The sequence below is a fragment of the Haemorhous mexicanus genome, chromosome 8, assembly GCF_027477595.1.
Source record: "Haemorhous mexicanus isolate bHaeMex1 chromosome 8, bHaeMex1.pri, whole genome shotgun sequence".
NCBI lineage: Eukaryota > Metazoa > Chordata > Aves > Passeriformes > Fringillidae > Haemorhous > Haemorhous mexicanus.
In genome coordinates, this window is record NC_082348.1 from 13,702,029 (window position 1) to 13,716,126 (window position 14,098).

The following is a 14,098-nucleotide window of genomic DNA, read 5'->3' on the forward strand; positions in this document are numbered from 1 at the left end:
GAAGCACACTCAGGAATGGATTTTAAGCACACCCCCTTATCCAACACCTTTGCTGGATGTAACCCAGTTACTGCTTTGGCCAAAGCATTCACACTGTGATTAGAAAGATCTCTGCTTTGGATGTTTCACCTCCGTGCCTGATACATCCAGCCTAGAAAAGGGTAGAAAAGAGGCTGAAGCCACTGCTAAAGTACAGGAGATCCAACCTCCCAGAGAGCTCAGGCTGACACAAGCCCATCACTACACTACATAAGGACAGGCCAGATGCTGTACTAACAACTTTTGAGAGGATTTTCACCTGCACTTAAATAGCCACAAAAGCAAAATTTAACACTTAGGTAACAAAACACAGCAGGCTCCACAATCATCAGAACTCTTGACTTTGAAATTTCTGGCCTTTGGAGCTATCACAGAATCACAGAGCATGCTGAGTTGGAAGGATCAGCAAGACCAGCTCCAGACCCTGATCAGCAGCATCCCCGAGAGTCACACCATGTGCCCGAGAGCATTGTCCAAACACTTCCTGAACTCTGTCAGGCTTGGTGCTCTGGCCACCTCCTAGGGACCCTGTTCCAGTGCCCAGCCACACTCTGGGTGAAGAACCTTTCTCTGATATCCAACCTAAACCTCCCCTGGCACAACTTCAGGCCATTCCCTTGGGTTCTGTCACGGGTCACTACAGAGTGATGAGTGCTGCCCCTCCTCTTCCCCTCACTAGAAGTTGTAACTGCAGTGAGGTCTCCCTGCAGTCTCCTCTTCTCCAGGCTGAACAGACCAAGTGATCTTGGCCACTCCTCACTAGGCTTCCCCTCAAGGCCCTTCATCTTGGCTGCCCTCCTTTGAATGCTCCCTAATATGCAGCAACTAAAAAACTCAACTCTTTGAAATTATGCTACAGTAACAGTCCCATCTATGCAAGGAATAGTAAAGATTTTCAAACTGAAGATTCACTACACCAGATCCTCCAGGAATGATGACTTTCACTGTTTAAATCTTCTCTGTGCGAGCAAGTCTTCCCTTTTGTTTTAAACTGCAGAATGATTCACTTTATTCATCATTCTGTTCTTTTGTTATGATAAATCCATGTGCCAAAGCCTGCTCTGATTTCTTAACTCAGCAAGAGCTGATAGTATGATTCACCCTCTCCACATCTACCCAGATGACATTCCCACTGTTCCAAATATGCACTATCAAACTGCACGTCAACATCCTGTTGACTGGTCTAGAGTGTGAGCAGATGTGCTTTCCAGTGGGGTTGGAAATTAGACTGGAGAGGAGACAGTGGCTCTAAGACATTCTGCGTGACCTTTGGACATGATGACACTACAGAGTTACAGAGACTCTGCACCACTGTCTACTGAACTCCTGACCTTACACATCTTCCCTCTATGGTGACATTAAATGAACCACAGTCCATGGAAAGCCAAGCACCAGGCTACAGGGAAGATGTAGAGCCTCCTTATATTTCCATTTCACAGAGAGATGGCACATTTTGAGAAGTATTTGCTTTGTAGTGACACTGGAGGTTCCCCTGAGTACAGACACAAATGGAAAAGAGTTTGGCCCAAATAAATTAACAGATTAAGGGGGAACCTTAAACACAAACAGGCAAACTACATCCTTTATCTGTAAATTGTGCAATAAGGTAAAGCAGGGGATATATGTGTTCCAGGGATAACAATATATTCCAAAGGTTCAAGCAGAAGTCAGGGGAGTGGTAAAAATAAAGACAAATGCTTGGGATGCAAAGTAGGAAGGAGAGTTGATCTCCTGTCTCCAGGGTAAACTCTTGTCTTCTGCCTTGCATGAGGGTCAAGAACTAGTTCAGTGTTATGAATGCAGGCAGAAAATTCTTCCTCTGTGTTCCAAGGATTTCACAATCTTGTTGCACTTAAAGTCACAGGTTGCATAGGCACCACATAAAACATGAGTTATACCAGCATCACAGCCCATCCTGGGTAATAAGTCTATATTGATCCCTTTTGCATCACAAAGGTTTCATTCTCCATGACTTTACACTAGATCTGAGATGGTCCACACAGTCTATGGCAAATATTCCTTGCCCTTTCAGCACAAAAATAAATGGGAAACAGAAAGAAAACAAGGTGGGGGGAGAACCCCACACACAAGGTAAGAAATAAATAAACTATTACTCCTTACAGAGATGGACAGGAAGATAACCAGTATAAAACAGTATTTCATGGGATGTCCAGGGCCAAATGTGTTCCTATGAAGAATCCCTCCTTCAGGATTCAGCCTAGTAGTTAAATCTCTCTTTGTGCTTGGCCTGCACAAAGTCTTCAAAATTTGGGATTCCTCCCAACCTCACCCAGCTCAGCAGCTTGGCATGTTTAAGACAGCCTGAAGCCAGCAAAGGAGAGGAGGAAGCCACACCACCTCTCCTGCCAGCTGGCCAGGCGACCATGGCATGCAGCCCTGTGTACGCTGAGCCCCTGGTTCATCTGAATGTGCCCATCAGTGCTGCCACAAGGCCCATCTTGAACTCACAGCCAGGCACAACTGCTGCCACATCCTCTCCTCAAATGGCCAGGTGATGGATGAAAGCACCTTCTCTGGAGCTTGCAGGCTGTGCAGGGTGGGCAGTGAAGGACATTATTGATAGCTTTCCACTCAGCCCCTTTCAATCTTGCCATTGCCTTTACAGGATGAGATCACAGATTTTGCATTATGTTTTGCCATGAAAAACCATCAGAGAGAGGGATTTCTAGTGTGCTGTCCTGTTGTTGCAAAGCATAACTTCCTGGAGAGAGCCTCCTTCCTTTGCTTTATTTATTTATTTTTCTCCGAGTGCAGCCTAAACCCTCCCTTCCTGTTGGGAACAACAGCTGCAGCAGGCAGCATCAGCTTGCCAAGCCTGAATGGCTGTGGAATATCATTTATCTTGGAGCAAGATAGCATCAAAGAGAACAACTATGTGGGCCTGACCATGCATTCACTACATAGCTGTGCTTAGGAGGAGTAGGATAAATTGCAGTATCAGAGGCAAAAGAGGTCCCACTTCTGAAAAAAAGGGAATTTTCATTTCCTTACACAGAAAAAGATTCTTTCAAAGGCTGGAGTTGCAAAAGTATTCACCAGGGCAGGAAAGCAATACGTCTTCTGTAGGTTAATGGGAACACCATGGCCTCGAGATCAAGTAATTGGCTGATGAAAACCACAGAGCTGACACAGATTTCCTAACATACCTGTGTTATCCCACAGACCTGGTGAATCCTGTATGAATGCCACAATCCTTAGATAAAAATTACTTTCAGATACCTTTCTGTTATCTTCTCCTTTTAACCCTTTTGGGGAGCTTTTGGTTTTTTGCCAGAAGCAACTGTTATTTAAAGATTAGGAGAGAGTTCAGTCAAATTGAAAATTAGTGATTATTCACACATTTTCCCCACCAGCACTCTACTCCTATCTTTTGCTCTGGGTTCCTTTGTTGCCTCCTGCCCCACGTGATCAGTTGGCTGAGAGCACTGAGATGCTTTTTGTTCAGTGCCCAGTCTCAAGGCTCCCCTGGAAGCATGCTGGGCTGAATGGTGCTTCCCTTGACAACACCACATATTTCCCATAAATGATGAGTGGAAAAGGTCAGGCAGGTCTCTTTAATGGTCTGTTTGAGAGCAAACAGCCTTGGGAAATGGCTCTCTGATTTCTGGGAACACCAGTCTATTCAATAAAGAAAGACAGAAGTCCCAAGAAAAGTGAAGGTAACACGTTAAAGGGGACTTTCCCATGTGAGTTTGCATCTGCCAGAATCCTCCTACATAACTTGGGTATAACTCTTCCAGTGATTTTGGTGGGGGGAGAGCAGCTGTAATAAGAACACAGACAGATGCAGGAAGCATTGCACAAATGCAGAGGGGTTGGGCACCAGGATCTAACAGTGCATGCTGTCTTGAGTATTTGGCCACAAAAGTCCTCAGACAGTCCAGACCACTGGCTGTAACATAAGGCCATCAGTACCACCGTCCTTCACATCACCTGCAGCAGCTAGGGAATCTCTTCTCAATAGAAGATCTGACATTCCTTAGAGATCACAGAATCACAGAACCATACAATGGTTTGGATTAGATCATCTAGCTACAACCCTCCTGACTAGACTACGTTGCTGCAAGGCCACCCAACTTGTCCTTGAGCATGATGATGAAAGATTTAAATGTAAAAACTTCACATGACAACAATTCTCATGCTTCAGATCAGAAAGACCCTATTTTACCTGTGCACATTGTGTTTCTTACACAGAAGAAGCAGTAATCAAAAACATACCCATCAGTATTTTCATAGAGAATCTATCAAGTGTAAATGAATGTCACGCTGTGGAGCTGAAGCCAGTGCAGCAACGTCAGGAGTTTTTCCTATTATTTCCCTGTCTTTGTTTTGTGCCTTGCTTTGCTCTATCACTAAATGTTCCAGAGATCTCTACCACGAGCCCAGAGTGTGGAAATGCTGACTGAAGTCATTTACTGCATCCATGTTCACAAACAAGCTGTTAGTTGCTGTTGGCATGTAAATAAGTCACTGTTCTTTCCATCCTATAGCTGTTAAATAAACATTGTGAGCTAAGTTCATGGCACTGATTTCTTGCAGGAGGTCACTGAGATGATTTCACAGAAATATCCTGTGACAATTTTGCAAAACAGGATGGTCCCAGCCTGAATTTCATTACTTTGTTTTTTTCCACTACCATCCCAATGGTGACTGTGTTTCTGCTGTCACAGGCAGGCTGTTAATTCATCCTGACTCCATAACAGACACCAGGAAAGTGGAAAATTTGTCCACTCTCCTTAGTGTTTAAGGCATATGCATTAAAAATTTGCTTGTATTCTGGTATAACCTAGAAGTCCTAGTCCATGTCAGCTTCAGACAGGCTGTGTGTGCATACATACAGTGACTACATGCCACTGACTGCAGCACAGCACGAAGACAGCCAAACAGATAGCTTTAAATGGCAGCTATATAAACAAGGCAGCTGGCACCCTAGTCCAGGCTGAAAAACTCACAGTGGAGTATGCAAATTACCCTCTGCAGCCCAATAAATACATCTTATTTACAAATAACACCTGCCTGTACATTAAAATTAAAATACCAAGACTAGGGAGAAAGCAGGCATCTCATCTTTATTCTCCCAATGGCAAACTGGAGCAGAGATTAAGTATTTTGCCAAAGGTGCCATAGGAAGCCTGTGTCAGAGCCATGACTGGAGTTACTTGTGCTTCAGCCTGTGCTGCAGCCACAGGCTCCTCCTTGTTTTGAGCACAGTATAGATTCATGGTACATGCTGACATAACTACTTTGACCCAGTAAATGCCATCCTCAATTTTCACCTGTTAAAAGGACAGAATCAGTCAGACTGTCAGGGTGAAGGGGGACGATGAGCAACAAAATTTGAAAGCCCTACTTTCAATCTTACCAACTAATAGTAGACATTTTAGGAAAAGGAGTCAGCAGCAAGTTTTGCACTTAAAAGAAATAACATCGACAGCAGTGGATAGGGGTTTGGGAAGTGGATTTAATAGGTGTGTCTAGATTTGGCTAAGAATGAAAAGAGCGTTTTCTTTCCACTGGTTGCTGGCTAATAAAAGCAGAGGGGTGGAATGCATCCAACTTGCAAAACTTGAATACAGTTACTGCTATCTGCAAATGGGTGCCCCTCCCCGCTCATGTGAGCTACACAGGCAAAAGAGAATGACACATGTGCTGTTTCCTTTTCCAGTTGTAGAGGGGTCAGGAGCCAGGCAAGGAGAGCCCGAACAAGAGGAGCATTTTCCTGGGTTCTTCCAGCTGTTCTGTTCAATCCCGCCGTCAGTTCTGAGCAGGGAAGAGAGACTGTCAACACAAATAAGGCATTTTTCAGAGGCGTAAATTATGAGTTCCCCAAACAATGCGACATCTCAACCACGTGAGTACCCTTACCCCCCCCCCCCCCCCCTTACAATAAGAGTGGATTTATCAGCTCCTCGCTTAAGGAACAGATTGTCTAATGCATTTCGTATGGGGGGAAAGAAAAATAAGGAGTGCCTGAGACTAATCCTGAAGGAAAAAAGTTGTGAAGAAGCTGTTTTCTTTCTTAATTCTTTGTGTTCGTGTGTGCGCGTGTGTGAGGGAAGAACTGAAAGAGGCTCTGCAAACTCTGGCTCCAGGATAGGACCAAGCAAAGTTAGCAACGTTTCCGCCTAAACCCCAGCTTAGAAAAGTTTCATTTGAACGTTTTTCCGTCCCCCCGCCATCAGGAGTGAAGCTATAGAGCATTTTGAAAGCGTGCTGACGCTTTTCTAAGACAGTAATAGTGCTGCCCAGCCTGCGTTTAGAGACTCGAGCTGTCCGTGTGTAACATGAGACTCCAGCCACAAACTGACAGTCTATATTTAAAGCCACAGTGTGTTTCTGGTCCTGGAAATTTAGAAACACAGGCTTAAGGACGAGCAAATTGGTTTTTCAGCGAGAGAAGGTACAGGAGGGCAAGTCTTCTGTTTGCGTAACTCTGCATGTTTCAGTAAATTTTAAAAGAGAGAGTTTGGCCCGAGCAGTCAAGTGAGCGCAGAGGCTCAGCTGCACTATGGTAGTGTTCACTCTGGGACAGTCTGAAAAAGAAAGGTGAAGGAAGGGGTGGATTATGATTTCATAAGCTGTGAAAAACTCTTGAGTTTTTGGTGCTGCAATATATATTTTTTTTTCTTATGGCTTTAGTATGATCTTTCTTGTTTTAATTCAAGAAAGTACGTTTGTTTTATTTTTAATAAATAAACTGCCTGTAGCAGTATTGTTTATCATACCATGGCATCAATAATGAAGGCAGAAAGTACAGACAGCACTGCTGGGAGCAGCCTGCAATTCAGGGTTTGATCCAGATACTGCTTTAAGGATATTTGTTCTGTATGGCTGTAGATACTGACAATGTTTCCCAAGCTTTGAATGAGGCAGGCTGATCCAGCAGAAAAGACACAGCAAGCGGAATCTCCGGAATCCAAACCAGCAATTTCTAGTTACCCTTTAGTCCTTTTTGCAGATTCTACCCAACAAGAAAGATTAGATGTTACCTTCATATTTTTTTTTACATCATTCTGCAGTTTAGAACATTACAGCTTGTTTTCTATTGCAGCTTGTTTTCTGTTATAGCCAGGAAAGATACAGGCAGGCTAATTCAACATCCTGAGAGCTTGGGTTTGGCACAGCTTGTGAAAATTACTGCTATTGGTGCTCTCCAAGCATGTCCAGGAGGGTGGTCATGACTCACTGAGGTTCTTCTTGTGTATTGTGAAATATCAACAAGGGTCCAGACTCAATCTTGTATGTTTAGTGACAGGCTTGGCCAAGTGACACATCCAGGATGAGCTCTATGGTTCTGAGTACAATACAAACAGCCTCTCTGGCAGACCCAGGTTGTCAGACCCCACAGAAAGCCCTAGGGGGAAACTGGATGAAGAGTTAGTGCCCCATGGGGCCTTTTGTCTGCTCATAATGGAAATAGACAGATGCATCAGGTTCTCCTGGGTTTTCTTCCAAAATGTGGACAGGAATTCTGAGCTTGAACTATTTTAAGATCATATGATTCTCTCCATGAAAATAAATTGCTTACAACCCAACTAGGAGTATTCTGGCTGGAAAATAGTAATAATATATTGTCTTTGGTTGGGTGTTCTGGTTTTGTTTTGTTGTATTGGTTTGGTTTTTTTAATTAGATGAATAAAATTTATAGATTAGGAACAAAAGTTAAAGGGAAGTCTGATAATACCATATTTCTGTATAATGCACATTTGGTGCATTGATAATGGTTGAAGCTTTGAGGGAAGGTCTTTGGGAAAAGGGTCTAATTTCCTAGTAAAATTTCTACTAATTTTGCAAGAAACAAGACAAGAGACAATTGAAAGTTGAGTGTATTGACAGGCACTGCGCAGCATGGACAGCAGATGTTTGCCAGAGAAGCAGAATAATTGGGAAAACAAATTTGCTTCATAGCCACAGTGAAAATCTTTGAGATGGGTGTGAAAATGCATAAAACAACCATCAAAAACTTTTTGATATATATTCTGAACATATGAATTCTTTGCTGAATACCTGCAAGTGAGACCACAGAGCAGCTGCCAACTGATGTAAACTGAACAGTGTTAAGTTACCTAATTGCTCATGTTCTTTGCTTATCTCCTTGTGTTTACCCATGGCTGATAAGGAATTTTATTCATTCTATAAATGCAGTATGACCCTGTCAATCCAGGGGGGAGCACGCACTGTTTCAGATTTTAAATATTCAGCTCTGTGGAGTCTGTAAATGTATTCTACTCCTAAATGGGGGTGCCCCACCATCTCACCTTGGGCACTTCCCATGCCCTGCTCAGATATCCCCCAGATATCTGAGTGGGCTCTCTGTGCACATAACAGAGGTGAGGGAGTCAGTAACTCTGTGATGCATTTGCTTCCTGCTCACATGTACAAGCAGTAGCTGCCTGACTTAACTATGAAACCTGAGGAACTCCACAGGTTTTGCCGTCTCAATTCAGCTGGCAGCTTTTGCCCTCTTCCTGTTAGACTGCTGTGACCCTATTTTGAGGCAGTGGGACAGCTCAAATGACGTGAAGGATTAGGACAATAAACGTCACCAAGTCAAAGGTTCAGCCTGGGGAGGCAGTGATCTGTGCAAAGCCATCTTCATGGGTCAGAGGTGTTCCCCCCTTTGGAGAAGGTGTTCTGCAATTTACAGGGTTTCATCTGTCCCCAGCAGGCTGGGAACATTTATCTCAGCTCTCTTATACTCCAAATGCCAGCTGTCAAAGGAGTTAGTGGTTAAGGAGAACAGTTTGTGGAGGCTTTTCTTCCTCATCACCATCAACAGATAAGGTCCTCTTCCTAGGGGGGATAGGGAAGCAGTGTGTTGTGTGCAACATAGAAGAATTGGCCTGAAAGGAAACCAAGAACTGGTTGGAACCAAGGACCAAGGCTGGTCCTCAGGCCATGCTCCACCTGCAGAGGGAGGAACAGGTTGAGGAAGAGGGTGATGCAGAGCCTCCTTGAGCTGTATGCACTCCCTCTGCATTGCCAGCTGTCCTCCAGCAGTAACCCAGGCACTGCCCTGCTCAGGGGAGCAGAGTCTGGTGCTGCCTCTGTTTTACAAGCAGGAGGTCTTGGCTCCATCAGCCCAAACTTCTCCACCTGCCCCAATGACAACCAGAGATTCTGGCAAAATGGGTCACGTATGTATCTGTCCCCTCAGAGAGGCTGAGACCTTGCAGAGGTGGCTTCAGATAAAGGCAGAGTGACTCCTGGCTGTGAACGGGGAATGTGGTTCTGAGAACAGCCTTGCCACATCTTCAGCTCATAATGAGATATATTTTGGTGCTGCAAACTGATTATTTTGTATGTTCCTGGAGCAATACCAATTGCCTTTCACACAGGGTTTGTGAAAAGCCTTGAATGAACCCTTCAGGTTTTTAATTGTGTTATTCACACCTTGGCAATATATGTGATTTCATTGCCCTTAATCAACAGAAGTGCTTGCCTGTGACAGTAAGTGATAAACAAAAACAGGGGCTATTGATTATGAAAATCTGGTCTTCACTGGTAAACCTGTGAGCATTTATACAGAAGGAAACCTACAGATTATAATAACCTCTCATTTTTAGCACAGAAATCTCAAAACATATCCTACAAGCATTGATGTAAATTGAATGTCTCTGCTTGTATGTTTGTTTCCCACCACTGTGCATATGAATTGGAAAATTTGGCTTTATACCCCAGGGCTCTCCTGACACCCTCATTGTCTGACATATTTATGTGAAAGTCTGGGAATTGAAAGGCTCAGAATGCACCTAAAATTTCAGTAATTAACAGCAGAAATGTTGGCAAACCACTGAGCTGGAGAGAATAGGGAGGATGTCGACCCAAATAGGAGTCTGCTGGTTTAAAATACAAAATGTCATCATTGCTGGGCATCATTAAAAAAAAAAATACACAGTAGATGTTAAAGTAGATGTTAAAGATTCAGGTTGTGGCTAGTGGTGTGCTTAAGCCTGTTAATATTATAGAATTATGCAGTGTCTGCATCTCATTGCTGATACTGCTGCACCTTTCTTTCTAGGCTCTTGTGTAATATACCCTGTATGCATAGCTGTTCAAATGACTGAGTGCAATCAGCAAAGTCTTTTGTAAAACAGGCTTTCAGAACTGCATTGTCTAATGAAAGTCTGTTTGTGTGAGTGCTCTGTGCAGTGCCTGCCTCTATTGTTGGGGAGGGATCAGTATTCCTATAGCGCAGAGAAATTCAAGCCAACAGAGGGATCTGATTGTGCTAGGTGCTGTACAGTCACCTCTCCTTCAAAAGGTTGGTAAAGAGGAGAGATTACAGGTGGGAGAGAAATGACTGCTCTCCATGGACACTGCTGGTGAGGCAGCTTTTAGCTGGGAAAAGCTGGGGAGGTAGGAGTTGGTTTGATTCCAGCAGAATCACTGGTGCAACAGCTCTTTGCTTCCCACTAATTCGGTAATGCATGCTCAGGAAAAAAAAATTTAGCTCAGAAGTTATTTAGCAACTGGCCTCCTTGTTTCCCACAGAAGATCAGAAAACTTTTGAAAACAGCATTTGACATGAGTAGGAAGTTTGTTTACAATTTTTTGTTTCACATACAAGTTGTGATAGAAAATGCATGAAAAACCCAGATGCCACAGTGACAAGAATATGGAAACACCTTAGGAGGGCAAGTACTCGGGACACAGACAATTGTGTTTTACTTCCTTAATTTTCTAACTCAGATGAATTTGACACCATTACCCCAGTAATGAGTAGATGAAAAATTCACCAGCTGCTAAGCATTCTGAAAAACTACTTGGAGAATGGAGAAAAGTGTCACTTGGAGAAATCAGGCTTTGTTTGCCAACAATTTATGAACACAAACGGAGGAAAGGCCTCTCTTCTCTGGATAATTTGCTTGTAACTGATAACTGCATCTAGTACCAACACTGCAATGCTATAACAACAGACATGCAGCTCATAATTTCATGCTGAAATAAGATCTGGACTCCTCTGTTTCTTGAAGAGTCAGCACAATCTAATTCACACCAGATTCCTATCTCTGCTATGTTAGCATGGAAATCAAATGCACTGCCTGTGCTGAACTGATCCCTTACTGCAGATGTACCTTGCACGTGTAGTTTCACCAATGAGACAGCTGGCTAAGTGATTTTCCTCTTAATTAATCATCTCATATGCAAAGGACACCAGTTTCTCATATCTTCTTCTCTTCTGACATATGTTTCACCACAGGGTTCTTCTTGATGAAGCAGAAAACTCCACTAAAAATCTCAATGGGTTAAACTTGTTCTGCTGCATTAGAGTTTTAAAGTGATTTTTCTTTCCTTTCCTCTGCCTCTCTTTTTCATCTTAAGAGGGAAAAAAGAATTCAGTTATTTCATGAGGGTCTCTACCTCTTTTTTCTCCAGATAAGCCCTGAAACTGAGTTAAGCTTTTTATCAGTAAGTTGCAGGGGGGCGTTTGAACACACCCTGAGACAGTTCTTTGTTACTGTGAGTGATAAATATTACTATTTTACTGGGGACTACATGTTTAAAATACCTAGTTTTATGAGCCAATCCACATCATACAGGACATGTGTGACTAGTTCACAGCCATACAGAATCAGACATCAAATCATTACATATGTGTAGGTGTTTACACTTTTGAGCGGAGACTCTTTCAGTAACACCAAACCTAGAAAATGAGTTTGAATTCTGTCTGTTCACACATATATACACACCCAGAGAGTGTGTTTATACAATAGACCTTGTATCTGTATGCATCCATATACAAAGAATGTATATATACCCACCATCCTTTCCACTACTTATATGGCTCTATTTGTTCAGGTTTATATTCCTCTTCTAGCTCATCTGTGCTGAGAGAATTTGGTAGTTGCATCTTAAGGACAGTTTTCTAGAAATGCTGATCATATTAGTATATTCATACCAAAATTAAAGTTATTTTTTAAAAAACTTACCCTCCTTCGGAAACAAAATACTTTTTCAAGAATCAATTCAATCGTATTACATAATTCTGTGACACCCCCCACCTCAAATGGTTGAGAAGAGTTTAATTTATCCTGGAAGAGATTTTACAGAATTGTTATTCCAGATAACTCTTTTTTTGTAGGCAAACTTCTCTGTGGTTCATCTCATTTTCTTTGAAAAGTGTTCTTACTAAAACAAAAGTAAGAGGCTTCTTGTCTGCTAATTGGATGTTTCAAAAATTTCAGTCACTTAAGGGATGAAAAAGCAGGTCTTCATGGCTGACTTTAGATAAACCAAATCATCCTTAGGTGAGACAAATAGACCACAAATCACTTAACCACAAGTGATTAAAGAGTTACCTGTCTGAATGAGTAGAGGGAAAAAATATTTCTAGTGGATGGTGAAGAGTTACCATAAAATGTAGTCATCCAAGAGTTCAGGAAGCTTGTGTATATTTTCAAAAATTCTGATGTTTAAAATGACATGCTGGATTTTTATATTTTATTTCTGTCTTCTAGAGTATATTGTTGAATTCTGCTTTCAAGATTTTAATAGCATGTATTAGGGCAAGAAGTTTACCAATTTATTATGAAACAGTCTAGTCTTTTATTTCCTGAACTAAAACCAGCACCCATGAGCTAGCTGAGGTTGCTTTTCTAGCTGTCAATGGTTTGTGCAAGTGTAATGAGCACACTCCCAGTCCCATCCAACAAAGCAAACAGGAAATTAAATCCTTGATGTACCTGTGGCCTCTCTCACACCTGCTCTCTCATGTTGTCTAGTTCAGATATCCTCTGCACCTCCTAATCCTACCTGTCTGTCCCTTTCTTAGCCCACAAGTAAATGGTCATCTCTGAACATAGGAGAGACACAGAGGTCCCAGCTGTTAAATGCCATTTCCTCCCTTCTCTCAAGGACCTTCCACAGTCCTGCCAGTGAAAAGGAAGAAAGCATAGATCAGGAAAACATAGGTCTTTCCCTGTCACCATCTGGGCTGAGGCTTTGTTTCCTTTGGGAGTTGCCCTCTCTTCCACTCTCCCTCTTCTCTATTGATTTCTCTTTTCTCTCCCATCTTCACAGCTTGCTATGAAACAACACCTCCCCTCTCCAGATCTTTCCTGTCATCACATAGCAATTTTTTATTTACAACTGGGACGCGCTTTTTACATTCTGAACCGCATGATTGGGAGAGATTATTATTGTCTGTTTCTCCTGAATTTCCATAATTACATCAAAGGCCTTTGATTTTTGGACTCTATTACATAAAAATCCAGTTTTCTCCACACTGAACTCATAGGGACCTTTTTTGGTTTAAAGAAGCTGTGCTTCCAGTTACTGATGGCAATTAAGCCCTCAGTGGAAAGAGGGGCTCTACACAAAATTAGGCTGTATCTCTCTCTACAGAAAACCCTGCATAATGTGTTGAGTACCCCAGGAAACAAATCTGCAGTTGGGAACCAAGTTCCAGCTTCCCCTTTGCTTTGGGAAAAAGGGGTTTTCACTCTTTTGCAAAAACAGTGTGCTCTGAACACTGTCACTTTTCCTGTTACTCAACCTATCCCTGCTCCAGTTATGTTAAGAAGAGTGGAGAGAACAACTACTGCAAACATCACCAAAGCCAGGAAGAACACCACCAGGTCAGGGAGAAGAGGGCCAGGCTGGCTGGGACTTTGAGCAACATGGTCTAGTGGAAGATGAAGCTGACCATGGGGGTGTGGTTAGAAACAGATGCTCTTTAAAGCCCCTTCCAATTCAACCCATTCCATGATATTATGATTCAAAGGCTGCTTGCTAGGTCCTTCTCATGAAGACTGTGTCCACCTAGTGTGAAGAAATTAATTTTTTTGAAACCTTGCTGATTGTCTTTGGCACTTTACCATCTCCTGCTAAGAGCTGTCTACTCATCATACTTACAGCTCAAGCAATAGGCAGTGAGTGGACCCACAAACATCCTTTAAAAAGTGAAAATACCCTTCTATCTTACCATAACTGGATGGATCTGGTTCTTCACAACACCTCATCCCACACCCTGACCCAAGCACCCAGATCTGATTTGTACTTGCTGTGCAGGGGACAATTTGAAATTACTACAAAT

At 42.6% G+C, this 14,098-nt stretch overlaps 1 protein-coding gene across 1 annotated transcript in view; it reads left to right on the forward strand.

The window, feature by feature from the left end:
* Nucleotides 1-5,676: 5,676 nt before the first annotated feature.
* GYPC (glycophorin C (Gerbich blood group)) overlaps nt 5,677-14,098 on the forward strand; it is a 33,391-nt gene continuing 24,969 nt past the window's right edge. Inside the window, exon 1 of the mRNA XM_059852776.1 lies at nt 5,677-5,911. Within this exon, the coding sequence (XP_059708759.1) occupies nt 5,878-5,911 (34 nt within the window). The 5' untranslated portion in view covers nt 5,677-5,877. The remainder of the gene's footprint in view (nt 5,912-14,098) is intronic.